Raw genomic sequence first — 16,823 nt, 5'->3', positions numbered from 1 at the left:
AGGAAGTGAAAGCAAAACGTTGACTTGAAGGGGAGTAAGTCGTGTTGGAAGCCTTGCTCTCTGCATTGCTCATTAGGCAGGGCTCACAGGTTGATGCAGTGATGCCATTGTGGGAATGGGATGGTGGCAGTGAAATAGAGCTTTCCACTGAAGACATGTTGTTGCACTTTGTGCTGAGCTGGCTCTGGTGGAGCTTTGAAGGAAGGTTTGTATTCAGAACAGAAGCTTGGACTTGGTGTGGTAGAGGACAGCACAGGGTGGATGCTAAGCTAACACGGGTGACTGAAGCAGTAGAGGAGCAGCAGTGGCTCCATGAGCTGTGAAAATCAATGTGCATTTACCAAACCCTTAAGACACGGGTAAGTATCACACAAATCTCTGCTGCTGCTGGCTCTTGTGCAGTGTCATGCTGTCCCACGTGCAGCAGCACAGCACCTGATCCCATGCCCTGAATCACTGCCTTGTTCAGAGCTGCTCCTGGGGGACAAAGGGAGGAGCACAGCTTCTCTTTCCAGATTGCAGGTAGTTAAGGATGTGGGACAGGTATAAAAACTGTGCTTCTCTGTAGCCTCAAAAGCACACAGTCTTATTCCCACGGGGTGAGGAGATAAGGGCTGGGCTGGGCTTTATGCTCCCAGGAAAAGTACCAGTGTGAGTGAGGGCGTGGGGAGGCTGTGAGGCTGCTGGGACTGGAGGAGGTGCTGGGTGTGAAGGTTCACCTTCTCTGGCTGAAAGCAGATTTTCACCTCTTCAGTTCTTGGGATGTGGAAATGATGCAAGGATGAGGATGCTTGTCCTGCGTTGTCTGACTTCCTGTGCTGTCAGAACTAAAATCCTGAAGAGTTCATCCGTAATTTGTTTTCTTTTGCTTTTTTTTTTTCCCACTAAGCCATGAGTTAAATGCTCGTGCATCCTTAATTCCTTTGACAAAAGCCTGAAGCCTTCATTTGGAATTACTTTTTTGTTCCTGATAACAGGGTGCAGAACGATAGGCATGAGAAAGCGTGAGGAATACATGAAATATGTGGTCCTTGTTGTTTGGAAGCCTCCCTTTTCTCCCAAAACCCAATCCCTGCTGCTCTGCTATAGGCAGGCAATGCACTCAGCATCTGTTGGAGCTATTTTGAGCTGAGCCTTCTCGTGCTGCCTCTCCTCGCCCAAGATTGGCTTTGAGACAGCAGCTCGGCGCCTTCCAGAGTCACATTTATCCTCAAATCCCCACTTACACATTTTAGGAGCAGAGGGGGGGGGCTGGGTGTCAAAATTTGATGCAATGTTGTAACTGGTTAAGAAAACACTGGGGATTGGGATTGGCAAAGGGGTTTTGCAGAGGAATTCTGCAACATCTGGTTTGTTCTTATCGCCATAGTGACCCACGCTTGCTGCTGGAGCAGCCAGAAAGATGAAGCATTGCAGTGGGAAGGGCTGGCACTGCCCAGAGGGAATGGATCTCGTGACATTTCTGCTTTGGTTTTACCAACCGAAGGAACACGGACTGTAGAGTTTAGCAGTTCATTAAAGCTTTGGGTTTATATTGCTTCTTGATTTGTACCCTGCCTTTCTTGGGGCTTGCATAGAGAGCATCCAGGTCTCTCTTACCATTTTTTCCCCTTAAGGGTTGGTGGTCTAATTGAACGATACCAGACCAGAACTGCAAAAAAGTGAATCACACTGGGAAAGTTGAAGACAGGAGCAGAACCTTGTGCTGCTAAATGAGAATCTTTTCCCTGCTTTTTTTTTTTTCTGGCTTTTTTGTTTAATATCTTGTGTTTCTAAAGGGTGGTCCATGGTGTTTGCAGAGTGCTGTGCTGTCTGTGTATTGCTGAGTGTAAACATGTCCTAATTACAGTGTGACCAGCTACTGTGCAACAGTATTTTATCTCTGCTGTGCCGCAGCACATAAATAATGCTAGAGAAGAGATGAAAGAGCTGCAAAAATTGCATTTGCAGAGCTGTGAAAATCCAGGAACAAGCAGGGAAAAGAGGCTGTGATTGTATGATATTTCTCCGAGAGAACAAATCCGAACTGCAGTAATATCTCTATTTGTTTTGCCTCGTTTCCCCCACCCCTCACCCAACGTTGTGTATCACCCAGAGCGGAGGCAGACGTGGTGTTTGATGAGTGAAGTGGGGTGAGGGAGGTTAAATGGGAGAATAAGCACAGTAGCAGCCTTTTAGCTGGGCAAAACAGATTGCTCATTCAGCTGGTGGTGACGCGCGGGAGCACATTTCCATTTCCCCGTCTGAGGAGGAGATGCTTGACAGCTCCTCAGACGTCTGAACGATGCCAAACGTTGCTCTGATCCCACCGTGAGACAATGGAAATGGCACACAGATACATCCAGGCAGGGCATTGGGTTTGCTCCCACCCCAGGGACATTCATTGTGTCCTTTGCGCTGCAGATCTCAGCGCAGTTCGGTTCTTTGGCAGTGTGTTGGGAGTTCAGTGGCCTACAGATGCAGTCAGTTGTCCACTCAGCACTTTTTCTTCCACTTTTCCAGAAAATGAAGGAGTACCTGGAGGGCAGGAACCTGATAACGAAGCTCCAGGCCAAGCACGACCTCCTCCAGAAGACCCTGGGAGAAAGTGAGTGGGGACCTGCTTGTCACTTCGTGCATTTCTCAGCTAACTGTCTAGAACTGCTGAGCAAAGTGGACGTTTTTCATGTCTTACAAGTTTCCTCTTTCCAATCCGTGTGATGGGGAAGCCAGATGACCTACATGGCTGCTTGAATGATGGCAAACAGAAAGAGCTTAATGAGTCATTAGCGTGCATCGCTCGTTTGGTAAAACGAAGCGTGTGCCCGCTTGCTCATCCCGACCCCTCCCCATTTGTGCACATTCTGCTTCTCACTGAATAATCCGTATTGAGTAAACCTCGTGACTTGCAGCTCAGTGATTATTTCCAAAGCACTGCCTCATTAGGTTGGTCAGGTTTGCTCACGTGGTAGCTCGGCTGTTTCTCACCTCTGAGGTTCAGTCCAGGCCGAGCTGGTGTAAGTGAACGTGGCTTTTGTTGGGAGAAAAATGAGTTTTGCAGCATGTTGCCCATCTGCATGGCACTAGGCATCTGCTGTTAGTGTCAGAACAAAGCAAGATTTCTTTTCCTTCGTGTTATAGACAAATTCTGTTGGCCAAACACGCCTAAACTATGCATCCAAGTTTCCATAGCAACCTGCCTGCCTCCTATTTGCAGGGAAGGTTTAACAGGATGAATGTCGGGTCACAAACTGGCTCTGCTCACTCTGGGTTCCCAGGCCAGAGAAGGACTCGTGATTGGTTGCATGACTTAACGAGGCTCCCCACCCTCTGTGCTGTGCAAATCATCCGAATGAAAACTTCAACAGCATGTGGTCCTTTAAGCACTTTTCTTTCAGTTTAAAAATTACCCTACAAAAAAAAATAGAAAAAACACCAAGCAGTGCCACTTAGTGCTGCAGTAATTAAGAGCTTCACATTTATCAGGCTCAAACCACTAGAAGATAAGGCACAAAATGAATGTTGTCACACCTTGTGCTTTGTAGAGGTCCTCGTCTCAACTTTAGTCCCACTAATGAAGGATGGAGCTAGTGCTGTGTCCTTGGGGTATTATTTCTGCCTCTGAATATCTCCCACCAGCACTGCAGTGCCCCCATGAGTGATGGCATTCCCAGGTCCCAGTTGACTTCTGCATATCCAACCCAATTTTCTCTTACCCTGCCTGCCCCTTGCAGTGAGCCCAGGCTGTGCTTGGGGGAAAGAGGAGGAAATGAAATGCAATTTCTGTATTGCTAAGTAGGTTTAAAGGCTGCTTCTGCTGTTGTGGGGTTGTTTTGCAATAGCAGAGCTTAGTTGCTCTGTGAAGGGCAGAGCTCGAGCAGCTTCCAAAAGATCACTTCTCTCACCTGTGTGAGGAGAGGAGCTGAGAGAGCCAGGCACGTTGTGTCTTCGAGTTAGCAGGTTAGTGGTGTGAGCTGTGACTGTGTCAAGGCTTATTCATGAGATGGCACTTAAAATGGCACGTGGGCAAATAAAATCCCTTCCACAAGTCCTAGGAATGCATTTAGAAGCTTCTGTCCCCAGAAACTCCCAGGTTTGTTCTGGTTTTTGTTCTTCACCCCATTCTCAGGTGACGTTTAATAGTTCTCTTGCTAATTGCCTTAATCTAAAGTTCCAGTAATAAAAAGAGCAGCAAGTGTTCCTGCCACGAGCAGTGCTGTCCCTGCCTGCTGTGTCCTGTGCCACAGCAGCCCCTTGACGTTGCTGCAGCCATGGGATTTATATGTGTATATATGAATATTCTGCGATGGAAATGGGACAGATGGTTGGAAATTCTGCTTCAGAAGAACGTTTTCATGTAAATTATGCACTGTTTGGGCTTTAGGTGGGGAGAGGGAAGTAGCAGTCAAGATGCACTCCACTCGTTGTCAACCATCAGCAAGGAGCCGTTTCTCTCCTTCATTCCTCCTCAGGAGCATTGCAGGAAGGTGGATTTCCAGCTCAGATCAGCGTGGTTTCACTGGTGCTGTCCTGGCTGACACGATTCCCACCAGCCCACACCAGTTCTGTGTCTCTCACTGTGCTATTTTAGAGCAGTGCTGCACAGGCAGCAGTTGTTAGCTTGGCTGCTTCCTCACAAACTCAGTGCAAGTCAATGGAACGTTTTAGGGATGTTTGTGGAAAATATCATTAAATGTCTGCCTCCCAAAATAGCCTGATGCTAGCACGCCTGGTCCATGGGCTAACAGTTCTCCAAATGTTTCCAATCTTGCTAAGTGGCTTTATATAAAGTATAATCTCTCTCCCTAGCAATTCCCCTGGGAAAGGGGAGGGCGGGAGAGGTTGACAAGCCCAGTTTTTTGGCAGCAGAAGTCACCAATTAGAGTGCACAGGGAACCAATTTCCAAAAACAATGCTTTTCCAAAGAGAGAGCACTCGGGCAGCCCGAGCTGTTCTGTGCTTTCCTGGGGGGCCGTGCTCTGCTGACCTCCTTGGCACAGCTGCAGGGATGCTCATGTCCAGCCCTCCGTGTCCTCCTCCCCCAAACGTGGCCCTGCAGAGCAGCAGAGGGTATTTTCCCATTCCTCCCTCCTGACTCCGTGATGTTTTCTTTGTCTCTTCCACAGGTCAGAGGACTGACTGCTCCCTTGCCAGGTAGGTGTGGCACAAGGGCTCGCTTTTTAGGGAAAACCTGATGGAAACCTGCCAGGCACGTGCTAGAAAAAAAAAAGATAATCATTTCACTTAATGTGTAACCACCTTCCCATCATTCACGTGGCTTTAAATGCAGCACATCAGTAGTGGTGGTGGTGCTGGTGCTTCTGGTTCTGTCCCGTTCTCTGCTCTGTGATGGAACTGGATTGCAGCAGCACAGAGACCCCAGAGGATCAACTCCTCACTTGTAATTAGGACCAATCACAGAGCAATAAGTAACCTTCCCTTGATGGGGTTTTTATAAGGCATAACAAATGTCTGTCTGCAGATGGATGGGTTTGGGGAGCTGGGCTGGGCGCGGGGGCTGTGCATCATCCTGCCTTGTAACAAAGGGAAGGTGATTACTGCTGATCCACAGCCATTACTACTTTTCAGATTCCTTACAGCAAAGCGAAGCTGACAGGTCCTAATTAGTGCCTGACATCTGTAATAATAAAATATTATTCATCATGAAACAATTTTAAATATCAAAGAATCGTTACTGCTAATAGTTTAGAGTAGGCCTTCCTGTCAGTGGCAGCCCGTGGAATCTGCTCTCTTTTTCTTTCTCTTTTCATTCAGTGTTTTTGATTTATTTTTATGGTTTGTTTTTTTTTTTTCCCTGAGAGGAATTTCCCCTGAATTAACGCATTGTACAATCTTTTTTTTTTTTTTTTAATTGCAGTTCTGATCACTTTATTTAAAATTCAGCAGCCATCTGCTTGAGTGAGAAACGTTAGGGCCTTTCTACCACTACCTCCTTTTTTACCAGGGTCTATAGGAATCTCAAAACCCCAGTCATGAATTTTAGGGCGATATCTTGGCCCCTTCCCTTGTTTCCATGCAGTTAATGTCTACCAGCATAACTAAATGAGGCCATCATGGTTTGAACTGAGTTGGCTGAGCCTGGCTGGTGCTGGGGGGGCACGTGTGTGTTTGTGTGTTGGAAGGCTCTCCCATGAAGGGCTGGGGCTCTGCAGTGCTGCTCGCTGGCAGCTGCTCCCACCTGCTCCTCGAGGAGTGCAATTTATAGCAAACTTCACCTCGAGTGGGGAGTGGATGGAACAGATTTCCATATGGTCGGAATTAAAATGTCAAGGGTAATCTTTTGTCAAAGCAGTGGGCTCCCTTGTGTCCGTGTCAGGTTTGTAGTGATTTAAAGTCACTTAAAATCTTCTGAAGTTCTGTAAATTGAACGAGACTAAGTCATTATGATTTGTATATCTGGCTCCTTCCCTCTCAAATCAGCATGGCTTGGAATACCAAACCAGCAAGAGCCACAATAGTAGAGAATTATCCTGACTTTTTTCTCCTCTGTTTTTCCTCTGGCACCGATGGGCTGCTCTCATCTCATCAGCGGCAGACGCAGCTCCACTGTAAGAAAGCAGGTAATAATTGTTTGCTTAAGTAATGCTGTGTGTGTGTGCAAATGAGGATAGATGGGGGACTGAAGGCTTTTCATCCTTGCCTCCTTTTCTTCCACTTTCCATTTCATCCTCATTTAAATGGAACCGGTGTCTGTTAATTCAGTAACTGAGATCAATAAACACAGATCCGCAGCCTCCATTCATTTTCTTTGACAAAACTTCAAAACAGGTTTTATTCTGCCAGTGCTTCTGAGAGACCTGGAACCGAAGAAGCCAAACAGCCTTGAGCTGTCTGCACGGTCATGGTTTATGGGTTTCATGCTGCTTTATTTCTTTGTCCCCTTTCCCTTTGTTTTCTCTCTGGAATGCTATTAGAGCAGTACCTACTTGCTTGTTGCCTCCTTGTAATGAAGATTTACAGCAGCAGTGCCTTGGTTTGCTGGCTGTAGTGAGTAATTTATTACTTTTTAGAACCTAAGCAGATCTGGAACTGCACTGAAGCAGAACATGGCAGATGAAAGGACAAATTTGCTTTCTGTTGTTTCCCCTCAACACCCCCTGCCCCACTTCTTTCCTTTTTACTTTCTGCAGCAGATTTGAACGTGAAAAATACGGAGATAAACCAAAGTTAACGTCCACAGCAGCGCTGTCAAAAGGATCTGAGTAATCTTGCAGCCTTGGAGCATGCTATACTCTGGGCTTTTGGAGGCTTGGAGGTTTGCCTTCATCACCAGTCGCTGTAATGAGGCCGAATGAGAAATTCTAGTCCTGTTTTTGCTGTCTTCCTGGTTTTTTTTTGTTTGGGCTTCTTTCTTTTAATTACCCCTCTGCATTCTGACTGCCATCTTTTTTCTCCCTGTTGTGCAGGACTCCTCTCAAGCCATTCCCCTGGTCGTGGAGAGCTGCATACGGTTCATTAGCAGACACGGTGAGTTCATGGACAAAAAGTTTCCTGTTCTGTATCACCATGAACTTCTATAGACTAGGAAGCTTTCTGATAGCCAGCCTGTGCAGCCTGGTCCAGCAGCTGCTCTGGCAGTGGAGTTGGACTCGATGATCTCTAAAGGTCCCTTCCAATCCCTACAAGGCTGTCATAGCTCAGAGCAGCTTGGGACACAGTACTCACACACGTGGATAATGGAGACTGCAAGATGAAGAACTCGTGCTCGCTTTTTGGCTGTGTGCTCGGTTCTGTGTGTGCTCGTAGTTCCTCCAGGCTGCTGCAGGTAACTGATCCTGTAAATACAGATCCTAATGAAATAAAGTTCCCATCCTGAAGTACCATTCGTGCCTCACCTCCTTTCACCTCGTTTTGGAACTTGAAATGTGGCCTTCACCAATAATAATAGTGCTTCTTTGTAGAGGAGGAGGAGTATTCCCAGCACTGAATGTAGGAGGTCACGTAGTGAATTAATTGCTTGCTTATTGCTGCAGTGAGATGATTTGTCCCTGTTTCTGAGGTTAACTTCATAGCTTTGAATGCTGTGGAAAATTTTGTAGGTTGTTTTTTAGTTTGTTTTCATTTTTAATCAATATCATCTGTTAGTGGCATGTGAAACAGCTGTTAATTAACATACGTAGAAAGAGGTTCCATTTATCTTCATTAACCAAGACAGAGCCAAATAGTAGGTCCTGTTTCGTTTTCCTTGTCTAATTACCATCTCACATTAGAAACAATAATTGGGAGTTCCATTCTCATCATCACCTGGGAGAGCCAAGGGCTGCAATCCTTTACTAAGGCCATAATTGCACGTTTGCTGGAGAAATCACTGAAACCACACTGTGATGCAAATCAGAGCGTGATAACATCGGAGGCATCAGTTTTTATTTTTAGATGAGTATTTCTGGTTAGGTCATCAACAAACTCAGCTGATTTCTGCACAGAGTGTAAGACTGTGGCCTGAAGGTACAGCCTGGAATTAGGAGGAGTATGCTTTTGGACAACAAATCCACTGGAGTCAAAGGGAACCGTACAGCTGCTTGCTGCCACAGTTATGCTGTAGGAGTTCATGTGGTTGGAGGTAGCCTGGCTGACATTTACAACTGTTCTCCTCTATGGGAGTGGGATGAATGTCATTCTCCTTCAGGATGGTTTCTTTTCACTGTTGTGAAGCTGTGTCACAGCTGCTGGCTGCAGCCGTGCACTGCAGAGCTTCCATTGCACGGTGATTAAAACAGTACCAGAAATTGAGAGGAATAGCAGTGCACGGATGCACTGAAGAGAGCTTATTTATAATGAAGGCTATAAACTAATAAAGCAAAGACGTTGCAGCGCTCCCTGTTTCAGGCAGTGTACAATTAAAAGCCTCAAGTGAATGTGAGTTGATTTTGCAGATGGGAAGAGTACTTTGTTCGTGAGCTGATTTGTGGTGGTCGGTGCTCATCTTAACACAGCACAGCCAAATAGTTACGGTGGCAGCAGTGGGATGCTGGAATATCTCACCAGCAGTTGGGTTTTGTGGCTTTGCTAGTGGTCGTGGTTAGCAGAAGTGGCTTAAAGCCTGTCCTGGAGCCCTGGGTACGGGTGGTGTGGGAGAATTGGATTGCTTCCATTTCCATGGGCTGCTTCACCCTGGACCATAGCTGCATTGCTCCTGAGCAGTAAACTGCTTCCTCGTGTGCTTGGCAGTGCTGTACTTCAAGCTAACGATGTATCAGCCAGTGGTTTTCTCTGGGTTATCAAATCCCATGGATTCTCCAGGGTACAAGGTGGCACATGGCAGCTGTAACCAAGGTATTGTGTCCGTATCCTGGGAAGGGTTAATATTTCTTCCTCAGTGCTGCTGAGTTCTGTTCCTGCATGCTGTGTATGTGGACGTAAAGACTGCTTTTCTCAGAGCATCCTTGTCTCGGTCCGTGTTTCTCGTGTTTCCTGTATGACATACACTGTAGCTGAGCAGGGTGTCAGCTTGTTGATCAGCATCTCTCCTTGCCTTTCAGGTTTGCAGCATGAGGGAATATTCAGGGTGTCTGGGTCACAAGTGGAAGTGAATGACATAAAAAATGCATTTGAGAGAGGTAAGGAGGATCTTTTCCAGTATCCAGAAATGATTGCCAAAGGTATCAGTGTAAGTGTTCTGAAATAGTGTGTTCTGAATGCAACTTCCACTCTGCTCCTTTAGTTTTTGTTTCCTGAGTGGCAGTAGCCCAAACACTTCTGTAGTGCTCATTAACCTTGAATTCTCCATGTTGTTTGGCATTATGCTTTATCTCTTGCAGAGTGTGTAATAAATATTCTGAACTCAATCCTCTCTCTTGTCCAACAGCTTATTGATTATTTGCAGCACTGTAGAATAAAGATGAATTCATTATTGGGTGTAGGCTTTCTTTTTCTGCCCATCTCCTTGTCCCCTGCAAGCTCTGTGAATAGACTGACTGCTGGAGGACCAAGTCTTGTGTATCTCATGTTCTTAGGACGCAGCCTGGCTACGTTTATTTTAAATATCAGCAGATGAGAGAGTAAGTTTCAAGATGCAGTTAACTTGGTGTAGCTTTTAATAGATTTGATTTTTTTTCTATGTAAAGAACCATTCCATACAAAGGCAAAGAATGACTGGGAACCTCCTGACTCATCAGCTCCTCGCTGGGCTGCTCTCCCAAGCAGAGCAGGTTCAGAAGAGCTTTGCTCTCAGGCAGTTCTTGCAGCCCCACTCCTGCTCAGGTCACTGGAGACTACAAGGCTCACATTAAATCTCTGAGTACATCCCTCATGGAGGGGGGAAATGGTTTCAAACTGAAGGAGTGGAGGACCAGGTGGCCCTTAAGGGTCCCTTCTGCCTCAAATGATTCTGTAACTCTAAAATAATACAGTTGGTATGTTTCTGAGCTGGCTGCTGAGAGAGAGGAGCAGTGGTTAAGCATAGCAAGCTCTTGGTAAGAAAGGAGTTTAAGGGACAGCGTGGCATCTGATGTCACCTGCCTTTCCCTCCATCGGTTTGAGAACAAAAATGGTCAAGAACAGAGCCAGGCAGAAATGTGTGTCACAGCGTGAGTAGAGGCTGGTATCAGACTCAGGCCTCTTTTGAAATAAAGGGAGTAGCTGTCATCTTGAGAAAGCAGCCAGTTGTTCCAGCACTAACACGCAGAAATAAATTATTTTTTGCTTCCTCTCACTTGTTTTCTCTGAAGCGTGTGATATACAGATCTGACAAAGTTAACAGTAATGTCTCTGCAGTTTATTACTTCCACCAGAACCCTTGGTGGCAGTTAATATCAAGGATAATGCTCCAGTTCTTAGTGCCCATTTATTATCTGGTGTGTTATTAAGATAATAGGCAAGCTTTGGTAATTCCAGTCACATAATGGATATATATAGCTTCAATCTGAGGTTTGCCCCATCATTAAATCTAATTATATACAATGGGGAGTTTTCCATAGGGAGCAACTCCTTAAGTGGGCATCTTTTCTTTTGTCACGCAGACAAACAGTGGCATATCTGCAGTGACAAATTGTCCCTGCAGCTTCAGCACGAGGTGTGTGCTCCTGCTGAGCTCAGTGTGCAGTGCTCGTTGGCCTCTTGCACGTGCAACAGATGCATCTGGGCTTCAGTTGTGAGTTTGCTGCTGAAGCCATGTGATGTTGCCCTCAGTAGTGACTCTATGAAGCTCACACCATCCCAGAACTGTGGGGTTGCTGTCAGAGGCTTCTCTTCTTGACTGCTGTCTTCAGGGAGCTGTGCCTCATTGCTCTTAGTGCAGCTGGAGGAGGTGGGATTAACTCTGTGCTGAGTAAATCTTTTTCTCCAGCTGAGCTGCATCCTTCCAGCCTGATGGTTTTCTCCACTCTTCTGATCTGTCTTGCCTGTCTCTTTGTCTCCAAGGTGAAGACCCTTTGGCTGGGGACCAGAATGACCATGACATGGATTCGATAGCAGGAGTTCTGAAGCTCTATTTCCGAGGATTGGAGCACCCTCTCTTCCCCAAGGATATCTTTCATGATCTGATTGCTTGTGTCAGTAAGTATAGGCAGAGATGAACAGATAGTAAGAGCTGTATTGTGGATCTGTCTGAGACAAGGCTTTGAAGTAAAATCCTCTACTTCAGGACCTCTTACCAGAAGGTGTGAGAAATGCCTTTTCAGAAACAGAAGGTGTTTCCAGCAGGGTTTCTGCCTGGTGTTAATAGATCCACTGCCTGCGTGCTGCCACTGTTCAGCTGTCACTGTTCACTCTGTTCAGCAGGGCAGTAGCCATCTGCCTGTGGCTTGGTAGCCACGAGGGGCCACATATTGCCTCTCGTTACAGAACTTCAATCACGAGGGCAGTGGCAGTCCAGTTGTTAACATTTTTGGTTGTTTCCAAAGGTGGTGGGCAGGGAGTCTGTTTTTATACTTGAGTAACCTCATGTTACACGGCCTTGCTATTGCCATGTTGCTCAGAATGAAAGAATGATTTCATTGTCCTGGTGGGGAAACAGCCTTTGCGGTGGCAGCCTTTGAAGCAAAGCAAGAGATAACTGCTTCTAAAATGACTCGTGATTTGCTTCTCCTGATAAATGCGTTTACAGAGTTGAATTCACATTACATAAGAAGAAAAATCTGCTTCCAAATAAGCTCTCCTTTCTGGGATGATTTATGCTGCCCACTTCTTTCTCAGTAGGCTGCTGCACACAGAGCTTTTTGCCTCACCCTTTAACTATGTTCATTTTCCTTTGAGTGTTGTACGATTTCTTTTTTTAAACACCCACCTTTCTAAGCTAACTTGAATGAGCTATTGTGCCAGAGCTATTGGAGGAGATGACATCCAGTGCTCCCACGCTAGGAAGGAGCCTGCAGTGAGGTTTCCCATGTTCTGGGCCCTCAGTTGCAAAGCCATGACATGCAGGTACTGCAGCCTTTGTGTGCCCTTGGCAGGCAGCTGGTGAATCCAGGACACGGGCTGACCCTTGTGTTGTCCTGGCTGCCTGTTTTACTGGGAACCATCCTATATGCTGGCTGCACTTGGACTCAGTGGGCAAGTTGGGGATGTGATGGTAACTGTGATGCTCTTTCTTCCTTTCAGCAATGGATAATTTGCAAGAGAGAGCCCTTCACGTCCGAAAGGTGCTTCTGAACCTCCCTAAGACCACTCTGATTGTAATGAGATACCTCTTTGCGTTCCTCAATCAGTGAGTACCTACTGCAGCACTGGGTGTCAGTGGGATTAGGCTGCAGCACCAGCCCTGATATCACTGCAATCTGAGCAGCAATTTGAAGTGCAAATGCCACAAGATGATGCTTGCATCTGTCTTCCTGAGCTTTTGAGCCTTGATGAAATTCCTCCAGATGTTGATGCCATCTCAGAGGAACTCCAGCAGTGGAAGTGAATAACGTGCTGGCAAACTAAGCAAAAAGTGATAAGGAGGAGACAGAAATTGGATTCCATACCAGCACTGAGCATTGTGTGCTAAGAATTGTGACTGATGGATTATTCACTGGAACAGGCTGCACAGAGAGGTGGTGGAGTCTCTTTCTCTGTAGACATTCAAGGCCCACCTAGATGCCTACCTGTGCAACCTGGGGTGGGGAGCTGCTTTGGCAGGGGGTTTGGACTCGATGATCTCTGGAGGTCCCCTCCAATCCCTGCAGCCAGCCTTCCTCGCTCATCTGTGTTCTCCGGCAGGTGATGGTGGTGATGATACTGTTTTCTGCTGTTAACCCTCCTCCCCAAATCTGTCTCTTACAGTTTATCTCAGTTCAGTGAAGAGAATATGATGGATCCCTACAATTTAGCCATCTGCTTTGGGCCAACGCTGATGTCCGTGCCTGAAGGTCATGATCAAGTCTCTTGCCAAGCCCATGTCAACGAGTTGATCAAAACCATCATCATCCAACATGAGAACATCTTCCCAGGACCAAGGGAGCTGGAGGGTCCAGTGTATAGCAGAGGTGGAAGCACTGAGGATTACTGGTATGATGGGTGCATGTTTGTCTGCTGGTCAGCGTGCTCCACTCATGCATTCTGCATTGTCTTAAATAGGATTCAGGCATCTAGCCCAGCCTCTCAGATTCAGTGTAACACAAGAGAAGGTCTCTGCTATCTCTGCTATCTCTGCTATCTATCTCTTTTCTATAGAAAGTTTCTCCAATTCTGGTTTTGCATTCTCTGGTTGTGTTGAGCAGCCTTTGTTCAGAGGTAGGAGCAGCTGAACCTAGAAAGCTGTGGCACGGTCGAGTTTTCAGGGCAGCACTGATGGTGGGGGAAGGGAAGAGGGAGGAATGCAAAATCACCATTTCCATCCAGCTTAAAGCTCAAGAGGCCTGGCTGTGTTCAGTCTGAAAGCAACATCTGGAAGCAATTCAGCCAGAGCGGCTCCTGTCATCTGCAGGGGGAGGTGGGGGAGTGGGGGAAGGAGAGGAGGTGTTTTCTTTCCTACTGGCCAGGCTGATCTCTCCCACTGAAAGTGAGGAATGTTAAATTGTGTCCTGCTTCTCCCCCCCGGGTTCCCTCCTCCACTGTCCCGAGAATGCAAATGATTATTTTCGTATACTAAAATAAATACATTTTTTAAATGAAGTCACTCTGGTGACAGAGCTGCCCTTGTTCCCCTGTCTTGTTCCATAGTAATTGTAAATATCAGCTCATTCCATGTACGTGCAGTGAGGAGCAGTTACTTCTCACTGACTGCAGAATACTTCCCAGTGTCTCATTTGGATTTTTAAATTTACTCTTCATTCTGACATTTCTGATTCATGTTATTGTGTAATAGAATTGATTGGGGGTGGGGAAGGAAAACCTAAGAGTTCTTAAAACTTTAAAGAAACACCAAAAGAAGTCTTTGTGCTGTAAGGAGGAGGGGTTAACAACGTGAAATGTCACTTCAGGATGTAGCATGCAACGTGTCCTGCAAGGTAGTACTGCTCTCCTAAAGGCACACTGCCCTTCCTGACTGCCTTGACCTGAGACTGCTGAGCAGAGAGGAGTAAAAATGAGCAGGGGAGACCACTTGTGATGTGAGGAAGAAGCATCTGGTTCCCAGTGCAGCCTTCTCACTGCTGCTGGTCACTGCCTGTTGGGCTCCTTGCTGCAAAGCATGCCTGGAGCAGAGGGAAGCTGTGGAGTGAAGCCTGCATGTTTGTGATTGCACAGTGCCACTTGGCTGCTCTCAGTCTTCTGCCTTGGACATTGCAGGCTGTGTTGGCCCTGCAGGTGCTGTGGGCACGCCATGGAGGCCTCGGGCAGAGGAGGCTTTGGTGGAAATTTGGGGTTTGTGGTGGAAATTCAGGGCTGTGATGTGGACATCTTTGAAATACTGCCTGTTCAGACCCAGAGCTGTGCTGCTCTCTGTCCATCTGCCAGCACAGAGCAGCTCAGTGGCAGTGGCACACTCAGTAGGGGCAGGGATGAGGACAGTGCAGAGATGCTTGGCTTCCCCACATTCCTCTGGCAGTACAGCCCAACGTGCTGATCCCTCACAGTGACATCCAGCAGCCCCAAATTCTCCTCCCACACCCCAGGTTTGCAGTGCAGGCGGGTGCTTTGGCACAGAGTGCTGCTGGAGGCACTTCTCTGCAGTACTTAGATCTGCAGCGTTGGCTCTGTGCGACATTACTTCACATGAAACCTTAGCCCTTAACTCTGCGTTCCTCTTGGGACCTCCGTTTGGCTTTAAATCCTTCTGTAAACTTTATTAAGTAGCTTTGCAAAGGATGGGAAAGGTTGGTTCTGAGGCACTGACTCAGATGTGGGTTATGCACAGCGGGATCCTAGAATGATTCAAACGGTTTACCCCTTCTTTCTGTTTTTTTCCATCCTCTTTTTTTGGAGAGTAGGAAAGGTAGGTGTCCACGTTGTCCTGCCAGAACCTTGCTTATATAAATGAGTACTCTTAGTGGGTTTGGTGCCCTGTAAATAAAGATTGTAGGCAGTCTGTCTAGCTGGTGAGGTGGACTGGGCAGTCTGTGATGGAAGGGAAGGAGGGAGATGGCAAACTCAGATCTGGAAATATCACTATGACTTTAGAAGTTGTTTCCCCCAGGAAGTGACAGCTATCTCATCAGTCACATAATGAGCTATGGAGCTGATAGCTGAGGGAATAGTTCTGGTGTAGTGGAGTGGAGCTAGACCAATGTGCCGTTGCTGTCTGACCCCTAAACATCTCAAGAGGGGCTGGGCCTGGGCTGTGAGGTCTGAATTGAAGCTGTTCAGTTTGCTTAAAGCAAATCTGTGCTTGCTTTGGTGGGTTTTACAAGCTGACTTCAGCACGTGCAAATGCATCCATCCCAGTGGCACCTGGATATTGACTTCCCAGTTGAAAGTTCTTGATTCTTTGTTTTTTTTTTTGTAGGAATCTCAATTTCCACCATTGTGAAGCACTGTCTGTTTGTTGTTTTTTTTTTTTTCCCTCTCTGTTGTAGTGAAAGTCCTCATGGAGAAAGAGCCTCTGCAGAAGATGCAGTGCAGGACGTGGCAGCGGAGCACCACACCAGCGATGACGGTTCGTAGCTTCATGGCTCACTGCAGAACCCACTGTGGGGGCAGAGAGAATGGAGCTCTGCAGTTTTAAGCTCCAAGTTAAACCCAAAACAGAGTTTAAATTGTAAGACATCACTTACAATTCCCCTGTGCCTTTCTGAAGTAGCCAGCCCTTTTTTCTAAGGATATGTCAGTTTAGCAGCAGGCCTGGGCACGCTCCAAGCTGCTGGAGGATTTTGGAGTTGGAAGGCACAAAGGAAGGATGGAGCCAGAAGCTGGGTGTACTTCAGCGTGCTCTCCCACTCCTCTCCTTGCATGCCAGGCAGTTCTTCTCTCTGTAGCTCTGTCAGGGAGCTCGGTGCATTAAGCTGCAGTGGTTCTGCTTCAAGGAGGCAGGCAGACAAAAATGGAAACCTGCTTGCCTTTCCCTGGGAGGTTTCAGGGCAGAGTCCTGGAGAAACATCTCTGCTTGGTAGTTTTTTGGTCTTCCTAGGGAAACCCTTCTCGTGGCCTTATTAGTAAAAAGGGATGCCAACTGTAAGAGCTTCCTGGTATTTCCTAAGGTCTTGGGGTGTCTGTTGTTATACCTCCAAAGCCTTTCTGTTCTTTCTTTCAAAGTCTGTTGGGACACAGTGTATTTCTTCAGTTCTTTTTTGACCCCTTGCAGTGTTCTTTAAAGTCTTGATTTTATGAGTGATGGTCTCAGCTGTAAGGGTGGGAGGAGGATGGTTCTTCCTTCCAGCAAGGTGCTGTCATTTTGAGTTGCTCCTCAGCTGTTTTGCCCCATCCTGCTCCAGTGCTGCCTTTTGCAATCTGTGCTCCAGCAGTTGTCTAACACACCCTTCCCATGGCATTGCTGTGCTCCTGCTGGCTTCGTGGTGTTGGTGCACCCC

At 46.9% G+C, this 16,823-nt stretch overlaps 1 protein-coding gene across 3 annotated transcripts in view; it reads left to right on the top strand.

The window, feature by feature from the left end:
* The window catches only part of SRGAP2 (SLIT-ROBO Rho GTPase activating protein 2), a 76,486-nt gene that overhangs the window by 51,184 nt on the left and 8,479 nt on the right, over positions 1-16,823 (top strand). For all 3 annotated transcript variants that reach the window (XM_065740469.1, XM_065740468.1, XM_065740470.1), the window contains exons 10-18: positions 2,503-2,587; positions 5,106-5,133; positions 6,530-6,560; positions 7,407-7,467; positions 9,480-9,557; positions 11,359-11,493; positions 12,538-12,643; positions 13,201-13,425; positions 15,873-15,952. In XM_065740469.1, coding sequence (XP_065596541.1) covers positions 2,503-2,587; positions 5,106-5,133; positions 6,530-6,560; positions 7,407-7,467; positions 9,480-9,557; positions 11,359-11,493; positions 12,538-12,643; positions 13,201-13,425; positions 15,873-15,952 — 829 coding nt within the window. The remainder of the gene's footprint in view (positions 1-2,502; positions 2,588-5,105; positions 5,134-6,529; positions 6,561-7,406; positions 7,468-9,479; positions 9,558-11,358; positions 11,494-12,537; positions 12,644-13,200; positions 13,426-15,872; positions 15,953-16,823) is intronic.

This window comes from Cyrtonyx montezumae, unplaced genomic scaffold (genome assembly GCF_038088225.1).
Source record: "Cyrtonyx montezumae isolate F1298 unplaced genomic scaffold, pur_monq_1.0 scaffold_26, whole genome shotgun sequence".
NCBI classification, from domain to species: domain Eukaryota; kingdom Metazoa; phylum Chordata; class Aves; order Galliformes; family Odontophoridae; genus Cyrtonyx; species Cyrtonyx montezumae.
The sequence above is the reverse complement of the archived record's forward strand: the minus strand, read 5'-3'. Positions and strand labels throughout refer to the sequence as shown.